Genomic DNA, 25,953 nt, shown 5'->3' with positions numbered 1-25,953 from the left:
TAATGATACTTAATGGAAAGATTAAATGAGATAACGTATTAATTAATAACCTTTGTATTAGGACTTGGTGGCTATTTAATAATGGTGGTTATTACTGTTATTCTAAAGCAAACACTAAACAGTTTTTCTTTTTACTAAAATGACCTAGATTGCATTGTCTGATCATCTTCATCATTGTTAATTTTTCAGTCTCTAAAAGAAAGGACTGCCTAGTCTTTTTCTTGTGTTGTTTTTCTTTCACATATCAATGATTTTTCCATACCAAGGACCTAAGGCGATGTATTTAAAGACAATCAGTTGTTGAATGAAATTCTCAGGAGAATTTTCTTTCCTTCATGGATCCTCTAAAGCCAAAGTTTCTCTTATCTTTCGATCTAGAAAAAAAAGTTTACATGTATCCATTCTAAATCCCTTTAGAAGATCCAAACTTGGTTTCAGTTTCAGATGCTGCAGAGACCACATTAACTCAAGAAAAATCTTCCTTCTTACTGAACTGTTAGTAAATGCTCATAAATTTTTTAATCGAGGTTCTCCAGAAATGCAGTATATGAATGTGCCACTCAAGTTAGTAAGCAACCGGGATGACTGCTTTCTCCGGGGCCTTCACCTGAGGGTAGGACTTGAGTTTGGGACATGTCTTGTCTTTGGGGCTGGTGTCTGATTCTGCTTTAGTGACTCTCTCACGTGCAGCCTTTTTCTTTTTCTCCAGGGACAATGGTGACAGATCCCGGCACCGAGCTCCACGCAACGCCCGGATGTCTGCACCTTCGCTTGGACGCTTTGTCCCAAGGTGAGAACCGGGTAGTCAGCTCTTAGAGGAGGCTTTTCTAAGGAAGCCTTTACAAGAGACTGGGATTTTTAAACCTACTTCCTGATCTCGATTGTCCATATCTGGAATTATGTCCTAGGGAGCCTACAGTCAAGCGCTGCCACCTAAAAACTTCCCAGGAGATGATTAACCACAACGAAAAGGCATAGAAAAGTGGCGTTTGGAGCATCCTGTTCAAGAATAGGAGGCCCCCCCCCACCAAAAAAAAAACCCCGGGAAACCTTAGAAGCACGATCAGGAAGAAGATAGATGTGTGTGAAGGGATGTGTCCTAGAAATTTCACTCTGCTCTAGGTTTCTGTGGATTCCTAGGCTTAGTGGAGCCCTTAACTTTTTTTTTTTTTTGGTAGATTATACAGTATTTTTTTTTTTCATTTATTTTTATTAGTTGGAGGCTAATTACTTTACAATATTGTGGTGGGTTTTGTCATACACTGACACGAATCAGCCATGGTCCCGATCCACCCTCCCACCTCCCTCTCTACCTGTGCCCTCTGGGTCTTCCCAGTGCACCAGGCCCAAGCACTTGTCTCATGCATCCAACCTGTGAGCCCTTATCTTTGATTGAGGGTTGGTAGATGGTGTATCTCCTTTGTGTTAAGATAGTAGGCTTTTAACACGCAATTCCTTCTTACAGGCGTTTCTTGCTGCCTGAGTATTTGCCTTATGCTGGGATTTTTCATGAACGTGGACAGCCTGGCTTGGCTACTCACTCTTCTGTTAACAGGGTCCTGGCAGGTAAGGAGGAGTTGTTTCTTCGTCTTTTGAAATTTTAAAAGAAGAAGGAGTCGAGAGCGTTCCCTTTCTTTACCTGCATTGTTACGATGGCATCTCGGCATCTGGCGGAAAGTCTCATACTCAGATGCCTTCAGAGCAGGAAGCTACTGATTCAGGGAAGCTGCTGCTTTTTGTCCATCCCCTCTTCCTTCAGACATCTTTTTTTTTTTTGTTTAAACCGTTTGTTTCTTAATCCAGCAAATAGACTTTTTTTTTTTTTTTTGACTTTTTTAAATGGAATGATAAAGGTGCCTTGCTGGTGTTTTATTGGCAAGGAACTCGTGAGCCAGATCCTGTGATTTAATTAGGAGCTGAGGGCACACCTCTCCGACCCTTGTCTGCTGCCAGCACATGGAGTCCCCAGGCCCTGTGGAGTCTTCAGAGGAAGCAAAGAGACCCCTGGAGGAGCTGGCTTAAAAATTTCCACAGAACAGAAAGTGGGCTGGACAGGCCAGCCGAGGCAGTTATATGGTGGTTGAATAGCAGCAACCAGTGTTTGGGGCCTGAGATGTACGACATGACTGGGCTGAGACACAGGGGGTACTGCTGCTTCTGGGCAGTCTCTGGAGAAGGAGACAAAGCAGATGCATTTTTTTTTTTTCCTGACAAAAGGTTTTTCTCTTTCCTCTCCTTCTCCCCCCGCTCACCTTCCACTGCCAACTTGTAAATTTATGTACGTGAAGGCATTAAAACCTATAAAAATCAAGCCACATCTTGGTGTATCTTTAATAAGCATCTTCATTTAAAAAATTCAAATGACAATATGTTTTGGAAAATCTGGGCCATGTGGTGGTTCCAGGTAGAGAGGGATCTGTGTGAGGCGGTGGCGCCATGGAGCTGCAGGAAGGTGATTCTGACCGAGCTGTGGTGATAGCTGGTGGGTGGGCCGTGGGACCTGGAGTCCTTTAGGTAGTGGTATTCTTGAGCTGGCGCCAAGGCCGAGAGAGCACCAGGGCTTCACAGGCCCAGGCTTGGTGGGCGAGCAGACTGCCCCATGGTGTCCTGACCGCCTCCACCCAGGAGGGTTGTGGCCCTCACTGGTGAGCAGACCCTGCGGCTCTGTGCCTCTTCTTGCTGGGCATTTCTGTGTGGTGTGGCTGATGGCACGTGGAAGGTCCTCACTAGCAGATGGCCACTTGCTGCCAGACAGTACCACAGAGCTCCCCTCCACCCTCCTTGTTCAGACTTCTGCCTCCACCAGCCACTCTTGCTCCCCTACTGCTGGGAAGTCTGTTTCCTTGGCATTTCGTTTTTGGTTTGTTGTTTTTCTTTTGGAACAGCTCTATGTTTTTTTTTTGTCTCTAATAACTCTTGACCTCCATTTCTTCTCCTCTTCTTTATGTCCAGAGGTCTGACCCCAAATGGCTCCCTTTCACTTACGGGTAGTTTTGAATATAGGGGTTATATTCCAGCAGGCAGTTGTTGACAAGTATGAAATCTATTGAGAAAACTTCTCTAACAGAAGCTGCAAAGTACCCTAAGGATAAAGAAATAGAGACTCTCGGAGAAGTTCACTCTTGAGTTAGATTAGTGGATGGTTTCCATTCACATTTAAGCTCATTTCTTTCATTTTCTCAAGATAGCAGTTAGAAAGCGTCCACTAGTCTTTTTAATTTCGTTATTGTTGATTTTACAGCATTGTGTTAATTTCTACAGCACAGCTGCATGACTCAGTTATACACATAGGTGTATATCATGTGTGTATTTTTATTGTGGTTTATCCCAGCATATTGAATATAGTTCCCCGTTCTATACAATAGGACCTTGTTGTTTATCCACCCTGTGTATAATAGTCTGCATCTATCCTACCGGTTTTTTTTTTTTTTTAATTGGAAGATAATTGCTTTACCATATTATGTTGGTTTCTGCCATACATCAGCAGGAATCAGCCATAAGTATACATATGTCCCCTCCCCCTTGAACCTCCCTTGCACCTCCCACCACATCCTACCCCTCCCTCTACATTGTCACAAAAGAACCGGATTTGAGCTGTCTGCGTCATGCAGCAAATTCCCACTGGCTCTCTGTTTTACGTGTGGTAATGTTTCTGTTTCAGCGCTGCTCTCCCAGTTCGTCCCATCCTCTCCTTCCCTTGCCGTGTCCACTGGTCCGTTCACTATGTCTGCGTTTCCACTGCTTGCATGCAAATAGGTTCATCCATACCATCTTTCTAGATTCCCTATATATATGTGTGTTAATATACATTTGTGTTTCTCTTTCCATCGGGCCTTTCTTAAACGCCCTCATGATTTGTAGATATTTGGATGTCCCTCCAGATTCTGTGACAGTTGTGCTTCTCTTTTCCTTCTCTTGAGAAAAGCTCCAATAATAATAATAATAGCAACAAGAAAAGCTTAACATTGATTATTTGCTGTGTGCTGGAGAGCGTTTTAAGTGCTCTTCCTTGTCTTATTTCATCTCTTTCTCACAGTAATCCTGTGAGGTGGGTGCTGTTATCTAATTAACAGTGGTAGAAGCTGAAGCCCAGGAGGCTAACTTGCCCAGGGTGATGGAGCTAGAAGTAAAGGAGCCAGAACTGAACCAGGCAGTGGGCCTTGAGTTTCCTAGTCTGCCTGTCTCCCCACAGCTATTTTTAAGTGCGAAGCATCAAAATAGCATTCTTCTTGCAGGTCCTTAATCTCGAAGAGGGAAAGAGGTCCCAGGGAACTTGGCTGATCTTCAGGGGGTTTTCCTGTTTGTTTTGACGCCTCCGTTTTAGGTGGGTTCTGGACACGGCTTTCTATGGCCTGGTGCTGCTTGCCCAGGAAGCCTTGTTGTGTAACAACCCTCCCTGGGGCCCTCACCCTCCTGGACACAGGTGCTTCGCTTTCTATTAAACTCACCTGTGATCATACAATAGAGCTGCTGTAACAATGGCTTTCAAAGTGAAGACAAATCAGCGTTCTAGCAGGAAGCACTCTTGAGTTTTCCTGGAAAGGCGCTTTTCCCAGATATGATTGGAATGAGGTTGTGATGGTCTCAGAACAGTTACATTCAGAGGGGTTTGTTCCGTACCTGTGTGCCAGGCAGTGTTGTGGGCTACCAGAGTGAACAAGACAGAATAAGATCAGTGAATAAGATCCCTACATTTCTGTAGCTCAGAGTCTATGTGGTTGGCCATGCCTTAATCATGCTTTTTGGTTCTTAGCTCCAAACATAAGGCAAAACCCTTTGTATGGCGAGTGGCTGTTTGTAGGGGTGAAGCATGGAAATGTAGCAGATCTGCAGGGACAGAGCATATTCCAAACACCTGCAGTTTTCGGAGACATGATCAGTGGCAAATGAGTTTTCAATGGACCCTAGCCAAAACCATTCAGAATCATCAGCAAAAATGGATTTGCAGAAAATTAAGATCCATTCTGCCCACTTCCTCCCACAAGAGCCTGAAAGCAGTAATATAAAACAGAAGCTGCTACAGAGAAGTGTTTTGCTAGTCTGTTAATCTTCATCTCTTCCGCCTTATCTTGTTGCCTTCCCCACAATTCTGTAGGTTCCTGGTGGCTGCCAGTCACCCGTCAACCCACACCAAGCCCCTTCTTCAGCAACACAAATCCTAAACCTGTACTTAAAGAGATATAACTACATTTAAAACTGCAACTGCAGCTTTGACGGGTATATTTTTGGGGAAACCTGCAAAAGTCTGGGGAACTCCCTCTGCTGATCTTTTAGAAGACAACTCTATATCTGCGTAGTAACAGCAGTCCATAACAGAGAAGGAAATGAAGTTAATGACTGCCCACTATGGGCCAGGTACAGCCCAAAGTGGTTTCCTATACATTATCTCCTTAAATGGTTCTGACAACCCTCTGAAGTAGATGGTGTGTTTTCCATTCTGCAGGGGAGAAAGCTGAGGCTCAGAGAAGTAAATGTCACATGCCCAAGTCTGTCTGCTTTACTCATAATAACTCTGTCCTGTTCAAGTAGGGAGTATCTGCCAAAAGGTTCTTCAGCCTGTAATATTTTTCTGCATGCTTGAGGCCCTGCATTTGACATCTTCCTGGTAATTACTGGAAGGAAAACTTCTGAGGGATGGGGACCTGGGTAATGCAGGGTATTAGTTATCTGTTCTGCCTAATCTTTTTGACTTTCATCCTAATGAGCATCTGCTCCCAGCAGATGTCAGCCTGATGTATTTAATTTAGTATTTTGATTAAAATCAATGGGAAGTGTCAGGGATTTTTTTTTTTTTTCCTAGCCACAGGTCACTGGGGCCTGGTTGAGTGTCATGGGCTAGAGATGGCCTTGTGCCCAGTCATCCTAATTTCTCTTAGGATTTCTTCTTTGAGCCATTAGATTAGAAGTGTGTTCTTCAATTTTCACAAATTTCTTTTTGTTGTTGCTTTCTTATTTAATTTCACTGTGATCTAAGAACGTGCTTTGTATTATTTCAGTTACTTTAAATTTATTGAAACTTGTTTTATGGATTAGCATATGGTCTATTCTGGAGAATGTTACCTGTGTGCATGGGAAAACTGTGTGTTCTTCTGTCGCTTTGTGGGAGGTTCTATAGATGACAGGGAGGTCTGCTTGGCTGACAGTGTTCTTCAAGTTTTGTGTGCCCTTGCTGATTTTCTGTCCAGTTGTTCTACCCGTCATTAAGAGCAGAATATTGAAATTTTTACTCATTATTCCTGAATTGTATACTTCGCCCTTCAATTTTGTCAGTTGTTGCCTCAAATATTCTGGGACCTTGTTATTAGGTACATATATGTTTGTAATTGTTTCGCCTTCCTCATGAAGCAACTTTTTCATTATAAAATGTCCCTCTGCTGGAGAAGGAAATGGCAACCCACTCTGGTACTGTTGCCTGTAGAATCCTATGGACAGAGGAGTCCGGCAGACTATTTTAAGACTTTAATCTAAAGATTCAATCCACCACATACTATATGGACAGATATAGTGTATATAAATTTTAGGACTATAAAAAAAAAATGTTCCTCTGTTCATGTAGGAACATGTTGTCTTTTTTTTTTTTTTTTCTGGTATAGATGATATATACAACATTAACTAAGTTTCAAGTATACAAGATAGTGATTCACAATTTTTAAAGGTTATATTCTCTAGTGATATTGTCTTTAGTCTAGTTTTCCTTGTATCAGTATAGCTACTCCAGCTCTTTTATGGATTGTTGATTACATAATATATCTTTTCCCATCCTTTTACTTTAAACCTATTTATATCTGAGAATCTAAAGTATGTCTCCTATAGAAACCATGCAGTTGGATCTTATTTTTTATCTAGCCTGACAGTCTTTGCCTTTTGATTAGGTTGTTTAGTCCATTCACGTTTAATGTTATTGGTGTAGTTAGATTTTGCCTGCCATTTTGCTGCTTGTTTTCTGTCTTTCTGATGACTTTTTTTTATTACTCTGTTTCTCCTTTACTGACTTCTTTTGTATTGAGTGGATAGCTTCTAACGTGCTATTTTAATTCCTTTCTTGATTTTAAACTATATCAGGATCTACTTCAGACTTACACAAACTTAATTCTGGTAAAATATAGAAACCTTGTTCCATTATAGCTACATTCTTATGCCCCTCCTTTATGCTATTATTGCTTATATATATTATGTCTATATATGTTGTAAAACCAATGGTACAGTGTTATAACTATTGCAATAGTTATAACTATTGTTATCATTTTAACTATTATTTTATGTTATCTCATGTTCCAGGCATCCTTCTGTTTATTGTGTGTTGTGGGTACAACTGAGATACATCTTTTACAAGAATTTACTTTTCTTTTCTTGTTAACTTTATTTTTGGTTATTTTCTGCCTCTCTCATCTTTTTTAGAAAACACTGGTTTGAAAACACAGGTCCACTTTCCTAGATATTTCCCACTTTCCTGGTATGTTAGGATATTACTTTTAGGAGCCCTGTCTTGTCTAGTTTGGCCAACTAAGTGGATATCTGGGTGGTTGGCTGTGCCGACATTTAAAAAATAGTTTAATTTCTCAACTTGATATCATAGTTGCCTAGTACAACAGCTTAATTACTATATACCATATCTTCACTTGAATTGGCAAATCTGGGGAAGATTAAAAGTAGTGAATATAGTTGAAGGCTATCATGGTACACTTACATGAGTATGAACAGAAATGAAGGATCATTCTGGTATTAGACCCTTTATCTGCTTGGCTGGTCCATTCTCCATGTTCTTGACCTTTCCAGTAGCCAGGCTGATTAAGTGAGTGGCACATTCCAGCTCAACATCAATTAAGATAGCTGTTTGTAAATCCCAGATAAATGGACAATTAGTGGTGGTGGTACTAGCTAGGACTGCTTTAATAATTAACCCAATTACCTTTCATTCTGCTCCAGTGATGAAAGTAAAGGCGATAAGGGGCTGGCTTGGTTGCCTGGGAAACGGAGAAATAAAAGCAGCACTCCTCCCAGAGAACCCAGCTTTCACAGATGCCTTTCAGCACCAAGGGCCTTATACTTATTTGGCTTCCATCAGTCACTGAGCATCCATGCTGTCTCTACCCCAGCCTTTTATTGCATCTCCTTTATCCACTAGTGAGATGTGTGCTCGTCAAGAACATAGGTTCTGGTTTCTAAGCTGAACTGTCTGTTGCTTCTTCAGGCTTTTCTAGAGGAAAATATCAGCGCTTGTCAATGAACTTTTCTCTTCCTTTTATAATGTGTGACTGAGTTTTTCTGTGCCTCCATCTCTCTCTGCCCTGGGAAATTTCCTCTTGATCGCCCCCCGCTGACGCTTTACACCTGTGCTCTGTCCGTACACTGTCACTTTGAGATGTACATACCACTTTCTAAAAGCTTAGCATTTTCCAGAGCACTTTGAGTCTTTTAAAAGATTTTAATGGTTCTGCCCTTACAGAGTTTACTGTCTGGCCAGGGAGTAGCCTGGTTTTCTATATTGTTATTGTTTGTGTGGGTTTTTTGGGGGGGGCGGGGGGGGCTGTATTAAAAATTTAATAATTCCCCTGAGACTTTTAACTGCCAATCCTGATAGACTCTGTGTGTGTGTGTGTGTGTGCGCGTGTGTGCGTGTGTGTGTGTGTGTAACTCAAACCTGCCTGGGCTTGAACCAGGAATTTATGAGTTTTGATGGAGTTTGAGGTAACTGGGAGTGTGTCCCCATTTCTCTTTTGCATGGGTCTGTGAGCCTGAGGGGAGCTCGGGAGTGACAGCTGCTACTTGCCTTGTAGGGTTGGCCTGAGAGGCAGTAGAGCAAAACATTCAAGAGTTTGGGCTCCGGAGCGAGACTGTCTAGGTTCAGATACTCATGCTGCTGCTTTCTCGCAGTGTAATCTTGGTTCATTTAATCTTTTCTTGGGACTCAGTTTCTTCATCTGTAAAATGGGCAGAAGAATAGTATTTCGCTCAGAGAATTGTTTTGAGGATTAAATAAGCTAATATAAGCACTTAGCATGTTTGGGTTTTTTTTTGGCACACAGTAAGTGTTCAGTAGACTTCAGCTTTTGTCATTAGGATTTTGACTGTAAGACTTTGGGGCCAGCATTGAGTTAGAGCTGTGCTAGTCTCCTCACTGATTATAACCTTGCTGATCTCACTGTTCTTCTGTCTTCCTCAACAGTGCACTTCCTGGGTCCCAGGCAGTGCTTTCTCCCCTTTGCTATGGTCAGTGAGTTGAAAAAACTGGGAACTTGTGCTCTAAGACACCAACAGATGGTAACCTGAAGTTCCCTATGTTGATAGTTTGACAACCTAATGTTTCCATTGTTGCCTGTAGTCATGTCAACCAAGAGGGTTAGATTAGAGGAGTCACAGAGTTTGCATTTGAGTAACCCTTTTCTGTCTCTAATCAGAACTTGCTCTCATGAAATAAGCATCTACTCTCCAGACCAAGTACTTGCTCCTATGTAACCATGGCAACATAGGATTCTCAAAGTGGACCAATAGCATCAGCGTCATTTGGGATCTTGTTCCAAATGCAGATTCTTGATCCCTACCTCAGATACACTGAAGCAGAAATTCTGGTTGTGGGCTTAGGAATTTGTGTTTTAAATGGTCTTCTAGGTGATCCTGGTGCACTTGAAAAATTGAGAACTACTGCTCTAGATTAACTAATTAAAACAAGGGACAGAGACAGAGAGGAAGAAATGGGAAGAGACGACTTGCTAACACATTAAGGAGTGTGCGTGCCCAGAATCTAAGATGCGTTGGTCCTGATGAGCCCCTGGTTTATAAGTCTTCTTTATCTGGAGCTATGAGTAATGGGGTGGAGGGCGGGGGGTGGGGGTGGGAAATGAATGAATTTGTCATTGCCTGCAGAGTGCTCAGCTGGTATATAAGCAATTTTTACTTGATAAACATGTATTGAGCTTCTGGTTTTTTTGGTGGCACAGTGTTAGGTATATGATAGTATCCAGATGAAGAAGACATGATCTCTGCTTTCCATACACTTTCCACCTACTATGTAAGCCCATCATGCTCAGAAACGGCTAGAGGACAGTATGTCTTGTGCTAAATGCTAAGGTAGAAGTATACACAAAAAACTGGCCATGAGAGTGCACAACCTGCCAGCGTCTCTATAGCGGAAAATAGGAGTCTCTTAAGCTTTTTTGATGGGACCACATGTTCTTGTCGACTCTGCTAGGAGTTTTCTTCCTAGGCAGAATTGACCTATAGCCTTTCTTCCAACTTCTTAAACAATCTCCTGTCAGTTCCCCTTCTTCCTCCTGAAACAGAAAGGTGGGCATGAAGATATCTGGGCTGAGACCCTGCTGTGTAACTTGTCCTGTAAGTTCTCTGTACCTGGGGCTTCCCTAGACCTAGAGGTCTCAGCATTTGAGTCCTATGGCTTCTGCACGTCTTAGAAATGCTTCTCATTTTGCAGATGCAACTGAAGATGCCCTCTCATCTCCCAAGGACCCACTGTAATGCCAGAACCCTTCTATTTCTGTCTTCTTAGGTTATGATTAGTACATGCTTTGATATGTTTTGTAACCCCTCAGAACACATGATACAATACAGAAAGCTATGGAGGAGATGTGAGGAAAGAATAAGCGAAATATGAGGTCAAAGCCCCCCCTTTTTACCAGTGGAGGCAGTAGCCAGTCTTCTCTTTGTTTGAGATTAGAGATCTTATACACACTCTGGAAAGACTTGAAATAGTCTTCATTGCTATCCCATCTACTCCATTCTTTTTTACCTGAGTCCTTGGTAGGAATGCTAACCTGCCACCTCCTTCTTTTTAAAACTCTGATCTCATATTAGCTTTTCTTTCCCTTTCTCAGTTCATGTCCTCAGGCAGTCTCATTTATTCCAAACTGGCTGGAAATGCCATGGGAGCTGGCAGACAGCACCTCTCACCCTCTCTACCAAAGTAGAGCCAACCTGTGGGTGTTAATTTCCTTTCTTTAACACCTGCTGATCCACAAGGCTGGCTCTTCCCCCAGGGCCCTTGTGGCACTCAGCTGGAAGCCCAGAGCAAGCGGAGATAGATATCTTGGTGTAAGTGGTGAGGTGGAAATAGGCACCTGCACGTGGGTGACCAGGGGCCTTTTGAAGCGTTGAGAGTCTTCGGGGGGTGTTTGTTTTGGTCGGGTGTTTAGTGTCATCTCAGGGCAGAAAGCTGTCCTATAGTGACACACTCCAGCCTGTAAAAGCAGTGTCTCATGCTACAGGGCGACCGTCACGAACCCCTGTGTTTGCCTGAAGCCTGGCTCAGGGCAGGTGTGTGCCGTGCAGAGGGCCCAGCTTCACTGCTGCTGCCTTGAGCCGTGGGGTCGTATTCTTTGGAATTGCTTGGCAAGCACACTCATGATTCATAGTCTGATGGCTCATGGCTGGTGAAGCACAAGCCCCAGAATGCTCTTCCTAGGCAGAGAGTTTAACTGGTCCAGGCTGCAAAGGAACAGGGGGAAAACCAGATAGGAGGTCAAAGGTCTAGGTTCCCAGTGGCAGGTCAAGGAGGTCGGATGTGCTGGAGGCATGTGAGGAAAATAACAGCATTCATTTTCATGAATAAATCTGTCTAAGAAGGTGAGTTTTCTTCAGAATCTGCTATATTGCCAGCGGCAGCTTTGGTAGTACTTGCTTATTCTTCCAATAGGAAGCTCACAACAGTGTCTTTATTTTAATTTCCCTGGACTAGTAAACAAATGAAAAGGAGTGACATGGAAATATCTAGTAACTCTTACTCAATAGAGTGAATAGCTTAGAGACTATGACAGTTCTATAGCAGCATTTAAAATTTTCCAAAACATTTCTCTTCATGCTGAACTGGTAAAAGGGTTGTGGACACAAATAATGCAGTAAGTTAAGCTTAGTACCTTGAGCTAAGGTGGCAGAGTGGTAAAGAATCTGCCTGCCAATGCAGGAGACGCAGGAGACATGGGTTCACTCCCTGAGTCGGGAAGATCCCCCTGGAGGAGGAAATGGCAACCCACTGTAGTGTTTTTGCCTGAAAAATCCCGTGGACAGAGGAGCCTGGTGGGCTGCAGTCCATGGGGTTACAAAGAGTCGGACACGACTGAGCACGATGTTAGATCATATTTGCAAAATGCGGTGACTGTGGTGGAATGCATTGCTTCAGATGTGCTGAAAACAGACCCTAGAGCACTTCCTTATGCCAGGTAGAGCTCTAAGCACTGCTCACATATTATTTCACTTAGTCTTCACAGTATTCTAGTGATGCCTTGTTATTACTCCTGTTTACAAATAAGGAAACTGAGGCATAAGCAGATGAAGTAATTTGCGCACGACCACAGCTCTTACTTGACAGAGTAGGAATCAGAACTCAGGCTGTCTAGCTTTAGGTTGGGACTTCTCAAACAGAACCATCATGGGGTATAGGGTGATTCCTTGTTGGCAGAAAAGCAGGCTGAAAAGTTAAACTCTGGCTTTACTGTAAGAAAACAAAAAATAATTTGTTCAGCCTACGAAACCGCTACTGGGGAGCGGGCTACAAATTCTCTTATATTCTTGTTGCAGCTCCTCTCCCTTCGAAAGAGCCCTGTAGAAGAAATACATTCCCAAACAATGACTCCTGAAGCGGTAATTACACTGTTGCCGTCCCATCGGGAAGAAGGCTGGGGAGGTGATTACATTCCCAAACAAAGCTGCTCCAGTATAATTGCACTGTGCTGCTCTTATCAGTCTGGGGAAGGCAGGCCTCTGGTCTCCATCCTCATTCGTTTTTGAGATGGAATCCGAATAGCATTCAATTAATAGGCAAGGCCCAGGCACAGGGAAGTCAGCCAAAAGAGCCAAGAGGACATTAACTTGCTCTTAGTGTTTTCCTCCCACTGCTTTCCAGACCTTTAAGTATCAGCAGATTTGAGGATGAGCCCATTTGAAGAAATGTATTTGACTAATGAAGAGTTAGAGACCCCTGCTTAGAAGGTGTGCCCCCAAGCCCTCATGGGTCTTTGTACGTGAAGAAGAGGCAGTTAGGTAGCAGTGAAATTCCCCTGTCATCCCCAGCAGCTTTTGCTCTATCAGAAATTGGTCCTTCCTTCAAATCTTCCCCCCACATTTCAAGTGTGAATGTGTATATATCTATTTATATATATTTGGTGTGTGTAGCTTCTGGTTGTGGATCAGGAAGCCCCTCTCCAGTTCTGTTGAGATTATAAGGCTGTCTTTTGTGAAATCTCAGCAGTCATCCCTAGATCTGGATTGAAAGAAGACATACCCTAATTTAATGGTTTTGTTTTATGATTCAGAGGACAGAAAACTGCCTGTGACCTCTTGGGCATGCTTGTTGAACTAGAGCAGAGAAACGGAAAGAGTGTCTGTTATCAGGTTGAGGGGTGCACAGACCCCTCGGGAGGGGTGTAGCCTTGGCCACACAAACCACCCCAAAATACACTGGCTTTAAAAAAGTGTTGGTTGTTCCTCACAATTCCGTGGGTCCAGCGTGCGTTTCTCTGATCTGAGCGAGCTTGGCGGCTCTGTGTCTGGTGATGGCTTGGCTAGGTATGGGTGGTCGTGGTTGATGTAACAGGACGGTGGCCTGCCGAAGATCACCACATCACTCGTTCTTGGGAGCCCGTGAGTGTGTTACTTTACCTGGCAGAAGGAACTTCGCACATGTGATTGAGACTTTGGGATCGGGAGATGACACTGAATTATCTGTGTGGACCCAGTCTAATCACATGAGCCCTTGAAAGCAGAGGAGAAAGGCAGACAGGTCAGTCAGCGAGATGCAGTGGTAGAAGATGGGAGTTGTTTGCTTAGCCACCAGTCAGCAAGAAAACCAGAACCTCAGTCCTAAAACTGCAAGGAACTGAACTCTGCCAAAACAAATGAGCAAGGAAACAAACCCTTCCCAAGAGCCTCCAGAAAAATAGTGTAATCCTGCCACCACCTTGATTTTAGCCCAAGACACTCGTTGGACTTCTGACCTGCAGCAATGAAAAATAGTACATTTATGTTCAGCCACTAAGTTTGTGGTTTTTTGTGACTGTAGCCACCGCAAACCGGTGCAGATGGCTTTACACGGAATTGGCCTCAGCTGCGGTGGTTTGTCTCTTCTCTCTTCACCAGTTTTTCCTCATAAAGTCTCTCAGGCTTCCAGAGAGGAATGAGCCGTCAGGCCCCAACGCAATGAGCACTCAGCGAGTCTCTGCTTTTTTACTTCTGTTATTGTCCCATCAGCTAACAAAAGCCACTTGGCTAACCCCAGAGTCAAGAGAGGGGACTGTCTCTATAAGCGCATGGTTTCAGAGGAGAGGCTTGAATCATGAAGGATCATTACAGGGAAATACCACAATGAAGTCAGTTTTTGAGATCTGAGGTAGCCTAGTAACTCACTGTCAACAAACTGCTTTTTAAAGTGTCCTTACATGTACGTGGAAGGAAAGTTTCAGCATACCAAGGGTTATTGATGTATAGATTTTGAATTCCAGAGAAATATCTTGATTTTTCATTATTTAAATGGTTCAAATCATTATTTGGTTTATTCAGAGAGACATGCATTTGGAAATGACATCCGAATGGAAAACTAGATGCTGGTTTTCTAGACAGAGCATTTCAGAAAAACGATCTTTTTTCTCTGTTTCCTGGGATGTAGCCGTCTCTTTCTGTGTGCGGGAGGGTAGAAGATGTGCAGAAGAGCTCTGTGGGTGGTTGGGCCCCTTGGGGCCACATGTATTTCTGTGTGGGAGGAAGACTGACAGGATTAGCTGCGAGCACTTACTAAATTGGCTGTAAGTGAACCTGCACCCGTGGCGTCGTTTATAACCCGCAGCTGCTTCAACAGGAGCAGATTGGAAGAAAAGTTCCTAAAAACTAAGGCAAAGGATCTTCGCATGGCCAGTGACTGGGGCACATTATGCTTTCTTAGAGCAGTTGTTGGGAGAAGCTAGAATTCAGTTCTTCTCAAGCATAGGAGTTAGCTTTTGCTTGGCCTTATTGATGAGACTGGTTAGAAACTTATTTTATGGGCTCCAAATACAAGGGCACAGATTGGGCCTCAGGCACGTTGAGACAAATGTCATATTCACTAGTCATTCCTTTAGAACACGCTTGACGTTCAGAGCCATCTCCATAACTTGGTGGGACGCAAGCTGTACTGTTAGTGAGCTTGGAATTTTGCACTGGGCAGTTGGGTTCAAAATAGGATGACCTATGTACAAGAAAGGTGTGTACTTCTCATTGGAGATTTAAGCTGGCTTTCTCAAGAACTTCGTCCAGCTCAGCAGGGCACCCTGCGGTTTAGTGTGTTCCCTGAGCCTCGCTCTGCTCTGCCTCAGAGCTCAGCCAGGATTCGTGAAATGACTGTGAGGCGGGCAGGGAGCTGCTGCCGCAGCTTGCGAAGCATGTGCGTGGCCATGTCTGCTCCTAGAAAGTGAAGAGAAGCAGCTTGGCCCGCACTGGGGAAGATTCCACTCGCAAGAGGAAACGCAGCAGCGGTATGTCTTGGGAGGAAGAACAGTGCTGAGGATGGAAATGCACAGGCTGTTTGAAGAGGCAGAGAGGCTCGCCAAGCCAAATAAAACTAGAGCTTATCTCTTACCTCCTGATAAGAAGTTAGAATGTATAGTGATGGGATTCAGCCAGTATCCTTCCTTTCTTCTGCCTTTGCTTTTTGGGTCCCCATCCCCTCCTACCTTTAGACCTTTATCCATCATGGGTCACCAAATTTAAACTTGATATTCTTTACAGCAAAGCAAATAGAGCTAACATAAGACGTAATTGAGAGCTTATAAAAGTCACAAAGTGTTTCTTGGCCTAAATATTTTCATTAATTCTGCTGAAGTGAGGTGACTGGGGAAAAGTGGTAAAATGTTAAATTGCTTCTTAGGAAACTAATTAAAACTGAACATATCAATGCAAAGCTTGAAATAAGTTGTTTCAAATACCCCAGTTTCTGCACTCCCATGTTCCAGATAGACTACGGGGACAGCTTAAGAACACCTGATGTGAAGAACTTTCCAGCTGTTCTAATCTTTGTCTTACTGAGGAGGAACGCTTAAGGTCCTGTGGGACAGAAGCAGCCAGCACCAAGAGTTAGCTTGGGAGTCGTTAATACCCCTCTGTTGCCATCAAGCAAGCCAGACCACCCTTGAAAATAGTACCATCTAGGTGAAAACAGTGAGCTTGCTCTCCTGGCAGCTTTAAGACCTAACTGTCCCCACTTCACCTACTGAACTGCCAACTCTAAGACTCATTTATAGAGTTTCTCAAGCTGCCACTGGATGGAAGTACTAGGGGAACTGGCCATAGAATTTGGAGGTGATAGCTGTGAAGGAAATGTTTAGCGTCAGGTTTACTTTTTGTCCCATTCGAACATAATTTCTAAGTACACCATGTTTTAGTTTTGTTGTTGTTACAGTTGTTCAGTCACTAAGTCATGTCTGACTCTTTGCTACCCCCATGGACTGCAGCATGCCAGACTTCCCTGACCTTCATTATTTCCCGGAGCTTGCTCAGACTCAAGTCCGTTGAGTTGGTGATGCCATCCAACCATCTCATCCTCTGCCTCCCCCTTCTCTTTTTGCCTTCAGTCTTTTCCAGCATCAGGGTCTTTTCCAGTGAGTCACCTCTCCATATCAAGTGGCCAAAGTATTGGAGCTTCAGCTTCAGCATCAGTCCCTCCAATGAATATTCAGAGTTGATTTCCTTTAGGATTGACTGGTTTGATCTCCTTGCAGTCCAAAGGACTCTCAAGAGTCTTCTTCAGCACCATAGTTTGAAAGCATCAATTCTTTGGTGCTCAGCCTTTCTTTATGGTCCAGCTTTCACATCCATACATGACTATTGGAAAAACCATGGCCTGGCTATACGGACCTTGGCTAGTGTGGACTTACTGGTAGTCTTCATTTTCAGGCATGAAGTACAGCTGCCTACCTTTTCCCTTGTGTTATTACCATCTCTCCTACATGTGAGAGGGACTTTTTTCCTGAAAGGCTAATGCACTGTGGAGAGAGACAGTTCTCTTTTTTAACATCTGAAGAAAATTTGTTAAGAGTATAGAAATCTTGAAAAAAATCATATTAGTCTTGGTATCTGGGGATCTCCTTTATTTAAAGGTGCCTGCTAGGAATTCCCTGGCGGTCCAGTGGTTAGGACTCCAACCTTTCCCTGTCAAGGGCCAGGGTTCAATCCCTGGTCAGGGAACAAAGATCCTTTAAGCCACACAGCATGGCAAACAAATAAATAAAATTAAAGAAAAATAAACACACCTGCTTCCTTTGTCCTCCTCATTTTGGATGCTAAGATTTCCCTCTTCTACCTCTCTCCCGTTCTGAGACCTTAAAGTTAAGAGTGAAAAGGATACAGCAAGAAATTATAGAGTTCTTACAGCAAAAGCTAAGCAGTGTTGGTTACAAGTTGACTGTTTCACATTTTACAATTTTACATGACTCATAACTTTTGTGTGGGGAGTATAACTGAAACAAACTATCAAACTTGAAGTGGCCTCCTGGCCCTGTCTCTGAAGGGAAATGTTGAAAAGAGTTTTTAGACCTAATTTTGACAAATTGAATCATACTCAGAGCTGCTCTGAAATCTTTTTTGTTTGTTTCTTAATTGGGCAGTCTGTGACGGGAGGGGGTTTTTTGTGTGTGTGCATAGATAGACTCAGTCAGAGAATATTGCAAACAAAGACAGACAAGATTAAGATCTAGTCTACTTCCCAGAGAAATGCATGCCCCATTCCTTTTTCAACCAAGGACTTTTACATTAAACGTGAATATTTCACTTATGTTTTCCCTTGGCTTCGGGATTCATAAGTGGTGAACATTAGGAGCTACCAAGAAGTCACCCATAGCTGCTTTCTTGTGAGAAACCAAAGGTTTGGATTCTTCTTTTAATCATAACTAAGCTTTTGTATTCCAAATCATGCCTAGCACCGGGCCTTGGAGGCTGCCTGCCATTTAAGCTGGCCAGGACTGAAAACTAGTTGGGTCCACTTTCAGAAGGACCTAAAATACTTTATTTGTTATAAAATTTTTGCTACTGATGAGCCTTTTCTTCCATTTAAAACTGTGTTCAGTCCACCTCACTCGTTTTCTCTTCTCCTCACCTTCCCTCCAGGTGCTCAGGTTGATCCTGTGGGAACATAGCGTGACCACCCTCATTCTGTAGGTACCTGTGGACCTTCTCAAGCTGAACCTTACCATTTCCATTTCTCAGCTACACTCTGTGTCACTTCTCTTCTGGCTTTCTTGACTTCCGATCCCCACCCCCATCTCTCTTGCTCTAAAGACCATGCCCAGCATCTCCTTAGACGATAGATAGTGATTAGATGTCCTTGGCGCACTAGTGCTATACTTCTCTCCTTGAGCCTCACTTTATCTGCTCGGCGTGGGGAAATCTAGAATGAGTACGAGCCCTTTGTAGGTTTCCCCCCACTCTGTCCAGTAGTCAGCAGAGCTACATGAGAACAGAGAGGAAGATTTAGGGTCTCTCCCTGCATATGAGAAGGATGTGAGTGATCTCTTCTGTTTGTGTCGACCTTATACCTCAGAACAGTTATTTGTTCATTTATTCCCTTATTCGTTGAAAACTATTTGCCTCTGGTGGTTCTAATATATATTAACTTCATCATGAAAATAATCAACCAAGAAAAATACCAAAACCAATGGATTTTACTACTTCTCTCTTTGTCATTCAGACAGATAATACAGTCCTGTTCTTAAGTTCGTGTGTTATGAATTCAGTGGATCTTAGTTGCCCAACTGGGAATCAAACTTGCAACCCCAGCATTGACAGTGTAGAGTTTTAACCACCGGACTATAAGGGAAGTCTCTGGAATATACTTCTTGAGTGCTACAACTTGCCAGGCCCTACTGTAAGTGCTGGGGATTTTTGCTAGAAAAAAATAGATTAACTTTCAGGTTCAATTACTATTTTCATGCCTTTTCAAAACTGTTTTAAATTACTGTATCCAGAAGTCCTAGATTTTATCTGATTCCTTACTCCTAATTATTATATCAGAGTGGCTGTCATTCTGATGTGATACAGGAGGATGTAGGCTTTAATGAATGTCTTTGGCACTGATCGTTAATTGCTGATTTCCTGGTGATGTTGCAATAAAGTATTAATTAGCCACTAAATCCAAGTTGACCTCTTAGTCAAAGAGACAGCTTTGTTTTCCTGAAGGGAGACTGGGCTTTTTGTGTACTGCCTAACACACTGGTAATCCACCAAGTTTTGACTGGTGGGTGCAATGCAGTTTTGTTAAATAAAATCATTATTGCAATGTAAGCTTAACTTTGGGCCTGTGAAGTTGCACCTGTGTTTCAGAGTAGGATACAAGTTGGTAGGAGTAAGAGGTAAGAGGCTGGTGTCGAAGACAGAGCCCGTGCTCCCTAGAGCGTGAGAGGTTGGCATGGTGAGTGAGCAGTCAGAGCAGCACCAAGGCCCTCAGCTGGGCATGGTGGGTCATTGTCTCATTAAACCAGTGCTGGCATTTTCATGGTTGAAAATGGCTTTACTGCTGGCCTGTGTCTTCTAATCGCTTCAAAAATACTGCCCCCCCCCCCCCACAGTCTAGTACCCAAACGGTACATTATGGACACAAAAGCACCGGGAGCTACTGATCTTGTGTGTTAGAAACTGCACTAGGCATTGACGGCCAGGTCGCTGTCATTCTGGCTCCTTCAATAATTCACAGTGTAATTTGAGTGAGTCACTTGGTCTCTTTGTCTCCTTGACAGGTGAGGATGAGGTTAGCCTTACCTCCATGTTCCTTCCAGGGATTAAGTTGGGTGGGGCGGGGGGAATGGTAAAGCACTCCTACTTTTTTGAAAAATGTATTACCTGAAATTAAAAAGAATGAAAGTAGATATTTGCCTTAGCACCCAGGTTATTTGCAGTACCTGAATTACTTGGCACAAGCCGAGATCACCAACTTCAGATGTTCTAGTGACAGGAACACCTCGATGCTAAGAGAGAGGCTCAGGTGGCCGTAAAGAACCCATATCAGCCTAATAAACGGAGTTGCTGAAGCACATCTGAGTTGTGCTAGGCACCCCTGGGACAGAAAAGAAATACTTCTTGATGAACTAAATAGAGGTGGTCACAGTAACAGATAGAGGAAGCAGAACTTGTTTAGGGTTTGTGCATAATCTTCTCAGAGACTGAATGTAGTTTGTGAAGTGTCCTTTGACTCTCCTTGACTAATTGTTTGGATCTCTTGGCAGTTTTTCCAGGAATGTAAAGCCAACCAGAGATCTTCGGTCATTCTCTACTCTCTTTGCGAAAGTTAGTGTAGATGTGAAATAAGGCATCAAATCCTGAAAATACAAAGTTATTTCTTAACCCTTTTGGGAGGCTAAAAATGCAAACATAATCTTAAAGAAATACTCTGATGAAGCAAACCTAGATGATTGAATTTATTGCTGATTTGAGGAGAGGCCATAGAGCTTAATACTAAGGACAACTGAACTCAAATTTCCTCTCACTTCTTACTAACTGGGTAACCATGGGAGAGGTGTTTAGCTTATCTCAGCCTCAGCTTCCTTGTCTGTAGAAGAGGGGCTCTTAAGGCCTTTGAGTGACTGCCCTATTGAAAACTGCCAGTACTTTGCCCTCGGTACTGTCCATTCCTCTTCTGTGTTTTACATTTCTCTGTGACACTGAACATAATTTTAACATGCTGTGTGAACTCATGTCTTTGTCATATAGCTTTTCCTCCTCCCCCTCTGCAGAATGTGATTCCCATGAAGGCAGGAATTTTTATCTGTTTTGTTCACTGTCTGGCATGTAGTAGAAACTCACTATATATTTTTCTAATGAATAAACAGACTTCCTGTAGGGTAACTGAAGATTGAATGGGAACATTTATTAAATAAGAACTTAATGTGTCCCTTGGTACAAGATAAATACTTAGAAAATAGTAGCAATTATTGCACATGAAGTGTCTTGCTACATATTTTTGAAAAATGAACAAAACCCATAGTGTTGTTATATCAGAATGCCACATGTGGATATTAGGTGGGGCTTCCCCAGTGGCTCAGACAGTAAAGAATCCGCCTGCAATGCGGGAGACCTGGGTTCCATTCCTGGGTCGGGAAGATCCCCTGGAGGAGGGCATGGCAACCCACTCCAGTATTCTTGCCTGGAGAATTTCATGGACAGAGGAACCTGGCGGGCTCCAGTCCATGGGGTCGCAAAGAGTCGGACACGACTGAACAACTAAACACACAGCTTAAAAATACGAAATATGAACTATTGCTGTGTCGTCTTCTCTAATGTTATTTATTTTTTATTTTTGGCTGTGCCGCGTCGTCATTGTTGAATGAGCTTTTCTCTGGTTGCGGTGAGCAGGGGCTACTCTCTCTAGTTGCAATGCAGAGTCTTCTCGTTGTAGTAGCTTCTCTTGTTGCGGAGCACAGGCTGCTGGGTGTGCAGGCTTCAGTAGTTGCGGAGTTTTGGTTCCCAGGCTTTAGAGACAGGTTCGGTAGCTGTGGTGCACAGGTTTAGTTGTTGCAGCATGCGGGATCTTCCCGGGTCAGGGATTGGACCCATGTACCCTGCGTTGGCTGGTGGACCCTTTACCACTGAGCCACCAGGGAAGCCCCTTGCTGCTGTGTTTCATTTTACTCTCAAGGTGACTTCTATTCAAATTGGACCTGGGATGTATAGTGTATTTACAGTTTTACAATATTTTTCCTTGTTTTCCCGTATTTGTATGCAAGTTTTGTGTCTCTCTCTAAAATTATTAGTTTCCTCAAGTCAAGAACCTTGTTTTTTTTTTTTTTTTCATATTTGTAGTCCCCAGTGCTTCTGTTACAGCCTATTTTGTGGTAATGCAAGGGTTATATTCCTAAGATATTCAGTGTAATAAAACAAATCCTGTTATGAAAACAGAGTTTTGGGGAATTTTCCAGCAGTGAGGTGGAATTCCTGCATTTCTCTGCCAAGGGCACAGGTTCAGTCCCTGGTCAGAGAACTAAGATACTGCAAGCCTCACAGTATGACCACAAAATAAAAGAAACAAACAGTAGTTTCATTTGGAGGAGGGAGGTTTCTAAGAGTTAGAGAGTTCAACATATAACAACACATGAGGCATTTTCAGTTAAAATGTATTACAGCTATATGAATATCGATATAAACCAAATCTAACATTTGATTACATCTTCATTTTCCTTAAGAGTGATTCCTAGGCCACTTAAAAAAAAAAAAAAACTACCAGCACACATTGCTTATTACACATTCTTATCACTTTTTTTAAAAACCATTTTTTAAAATTGAAGTGTAGTTAATTTATAATGTTATGTCTCAGGTACACAGAAAAGCTATTCAGTTCTGAATAAATTTAAAAATGCATCCGTATATATGTGTGTGTGGGTGTATTCTTCAGATTCTTTCCTATTATAGGCTGTTGTTGGTGGTAATCACTAAGTCGTATCCAACTTTTGTGACCTCATGGACTGTAGCCCACCAGGCTCCTCTGTCCATGGGATTTCCCAGGCAAGAATACTAGAGTGGGTTGCCATTTCCTTCTCCAGGAATTATAAGCTATTACCAAGACCTGTATTCAATAAATATAGGTCCCTGTGCTATATAGTAGGTCCCCACCACCCATCCACTTTATATACAGTAATGTGTACATGCCAATCCCAAACTCCCCGTTCATCCATCTCATGGGGAAAGGAGGGTTATGACTGGCAAATTATGACAGGAACATTTCTTCTCCAGAAGAAGCTAAATTGTATGTAAAAGGAAATATAAATTGATTATACTGTTTTTGTATGTTGTGAATATTTATATGGTCAAATTACTGTAAATAATTAACATTATTTAATCTAAAAATGGGGTATAACTTCTTTGGAAGGGTGGGGAAGAAAAGGGCAGGAGAAATCGTCTCCCATCTTAGGAAGCCAGGAGATAATTGTGAAAATTGAAAAATTAGTAACAGCAGAAATATGACAGTTAATTATCAGAAAAAAATAGATAAAAAGATTTAAAAAGCAATTGCTTCTGGAGAGCAGAAATCAAGGGAGAGGATAGGGAAAGAGGCTGCTATTTAACTTTATTAGCCTTATAATACTCTTTAACTTTTAAAATTGTGTGTATGTAGTACTTTGATAAAAATTAAAATTTAAAAGCACTCCACTTTGTAATTCCCTTACTCACAAAATTTCAAAGGATTTCTGTTTCTTGCTGTACAGATGACAAATTCCTTGTCTTTTTTTCAGCCTGATTTTATATTCTGCCTTTGCTCCCCACTGAGCTGATATTAGCCCTTGAACCCTGAGGCACCTTGAGCAGTTAGAGCCTCTTTTGACTTGAACCATTCTCTTCCTCTCCTCCTTTCCAAATCCATTTGCTCCTTGCTTTAAGCCTTAGCTTCTATTTCTTCCCTAAGCTTTCCTGGCTTCCCCTCCCCAAGTCCAGTGACCTTTCCTAAACAGTTGTGCCTTTCATTAGACACTTAAGTTGCTTTTCTTGTTTGTAATGTTTTGGACAGAAGTCTTATCTCCCCAACTGGATTATTGACTCCAACCAAGCAAAAAGGACATCTTATTACCATTATATACATATCTTCCACTGTGCTGTGTTTGATAGATATCTGTTTAATATTCAGTTCTCATTCAGCCATCAAAAAGCTCTCTGGTTTGAGTTCACTACTCTTTATTCTGGGCATGTCTCAAGACTCTGTACTTTGGCCTGAAAAATCTCTCTATCTCTGTCAGCCTTAGTGAGACTGAAGGCCAAAAGGTTCATCTCTTTGCGGATGATACTGCTTTTGATCGTCACAGTGTGCCTGTTGTTTTTAACAAAACATAACATGGACAATCCCTAATCTCCCCAACCCTTTGGGTGCTTAAGCATTTCAGATGTTTTGTATTATTTGAGAGAAATGCTAATTTATTATTACTGTCACCCCTCTGGGAATTTGTGAACCTTCTCCCTTTAAACTCCCATGTCTCACGATTCTCTGTCCTGCAGAGAGCCAGGAAAAACAGAAACAAAGCCCTCTGCAATCTCCACTGCTTTCTCTTTGCACTCTGTAAGAACAGCCACCTGGCTTTTATAGGTGCCCTCAAGAGCTTCATCAGTGATATAGTCTCATCCACCGAGCTAGAGCCCCAGAGTGACCTGAAACACTAGTTCTTAATCTCCTGGAGGACAGTGACCTCTATAAGAATGTGTGTTAAAAGCTTGGACTCTCCTCTCAGACATAAAGGTGTATACAAAACTGTAATAAAGAGTAACCCGGATTTTGGTTTTATTCAGGTACAATAAGGCCAGCAGATGAAAAAGATAGTCTGCTGAAAAGATAGTTCATTACTTACAGTTCCTGAGAGTAGGGGGACACACCGGGCTATGCAGGGCCACGTGGGGTAGTATCAGGGTCAACCAGGAGGCAGAAGGAGCTGAGGGGAATGCCTGAGCCAGAGCCCTTCTCTGTATTCTCAGAGGCAGGAATGGGTGAGGCAAGGTAAGTGTGCTGAATAAATCCAGGATCAGATAGTTCGCATAATGTTGACAGGCCCCAGGGTGGTCCCTAGTTGTTTGTACCTGGCTCTGGAGTGGTTTCAGCCAGAGGATATATTGATCAGGAGGGGTATGGGATCTGGATGGGTTGGTCTGCATGCTTGTAGGCAGTTGTTTGCTATCTCTGGAAATTAGCTAACCCGGAGAGGGGCAGTCTGTCAGTCCACAGGGACCCCAAATATCAAAGCACCGTAAGATATAGAAAACAAAAATGGCCTCATACAATGACACACGCATACACACAATGTAATTTGCAGTTTCAGTGGTTTCTTGGGGCTTCAAAAGGCCATCTGTAGACCCAAGCAAGGTTTAAAACCCCGCGTGGGCCTGGGCGCTCTGTGCCGTTGAATATAGTAGTTGAGTTTAGACTACTCTCTTCACAAGAAGATCTGTATTTAATTATCTATTTAGGCAAGAAAGTTGTAGCAATTGCTCGGTTTTTTCATGGTAAAGCTTTTCTTTCTGTGTTCTTTTGACTTTTACCCTAGGAGCTTATTTGTGGGTATTTCGTGCCAGGAAGGATAAGCCTGTATCCTGTAATTGCTGCCTCAAGTCTGTGCTCACAGGGTGTCCTGCTGACATTTTAAATACATGGAAAATTTTGGATGCATGAACTGTCTGGTGCTGAGTCTCTGCTGCATTTCTGCTCTGGCACCTGCTCCTCTCTTCTTGGAGTTTATCCCGTTGCCTAATTCTGTACATTGTCTCCAAGCCTTTCATTAAGCATTGTTGGAAATTTTGCTTTTTAACCTCAGCATCCCCGCTTATCTTCTCAACAGAAACAGAACCGGCTCTGACTACTAGGCATTTCCTCGAATGAAAAGCTCCCCATCTCGCCTTTTCTGACTTTTCAGAGCATGAAATGGCTGTGCTAATCCTGCTGGCCTCAAGGCAAGAGCCTTGCAGAGGCTGACAAAGGGGACAGCGTGCTCCCAGCTTGCATTCTCCAGAGGCCAGAAGGAGAAACTTTTTAACCTTATACCAACTTGCAGTCAAAAATCTGCCCACCCCTGCTTTGTTTTGGCTGCAGTTAAGAAGGAAGTGAATTCTTGGAGTGTTTCCCCCGCATGTAACCGTCAATTTCTTAGTGCCCTGAGTGCTGTCTTTTGTAGAGTCCAGAGGTTGGGGAGTTTCCTAGAGTTCAGAAATCAGACACATGTTTTCGGCATTCTGGAGGTGTCCTGCTGGTTGCATGGGTGTTTCTCAGAGCCGGAGGTACTGGGGCTCCAGGGCCGCGAACTGAGTTGCAACTGTGTGCTTTGTGCAGGGCGCCCTTTCTAGGGTCCAAGGACGGTCCTTAAGTCTCGCCGAGGGATTTAAGATAGTCCTTACTCCTAAACAGTTAACAATTGAGTAGTAAGAGTCTGCGCATATTAAGGAAATGCTTTGTTTCTGTTTAGTATGGACTTACCGCACAGCTTCTGCGCAGAGTATCAAGATATTTCATATAAAGATGAGCAA

The 25,953-nt window shown here is 42.9% G+C and overlaps 1 protein-coding gene across 7 annotated transcripts in view; it reads left to right on the top strand.

Annotated features, from left to right (window-relative positions):
- AMBRA1 (autophagy and beclin 1 regulator 1) overlaps nucleotides 1–25,953 on the top strand; it is a 166,224-nt gene that overhangs the window by 76,187 nt on the left and 64,084 nt on the right. For all 7 annotated transcript variants that reach the window (XM_043482806.1, XM_043482801.1, XM_043482802.1 and 4 more), the window contains 2 exons: nucleotides 710–790; nucleotides 1,466–1,566. In XM_043482806.1, the coding sequence (XP_043338741.1) occupies nucleotides 710–790; nucleotides 1,466–1,566 (182 nt within the window). The remainder of the gene's footprint in view (nucleotides 1–709; nucleotides 791–1,465; nucleotides 1,567–25,953) is intronic.

Source organism: Cervus canadensis, chromosome 11 (genome assembly GCF_019320065.1).
Source record: "Cervus canadensis isolate Bull #8, Minnesota chromosome 11, ASM1932006v1, whole genome shotgun sequence".
NCBI classification, from domain to species: Eukaryota; Metazoa; Chordata; class Mammalia; order Artiodactyla; family Cervidae; genus Cervus; species Cervus canadensis.
Note: the sequence above shows the minus strand (reverse complement) of the source record. Positions and strands in the feature narration are given on the sequence as shown.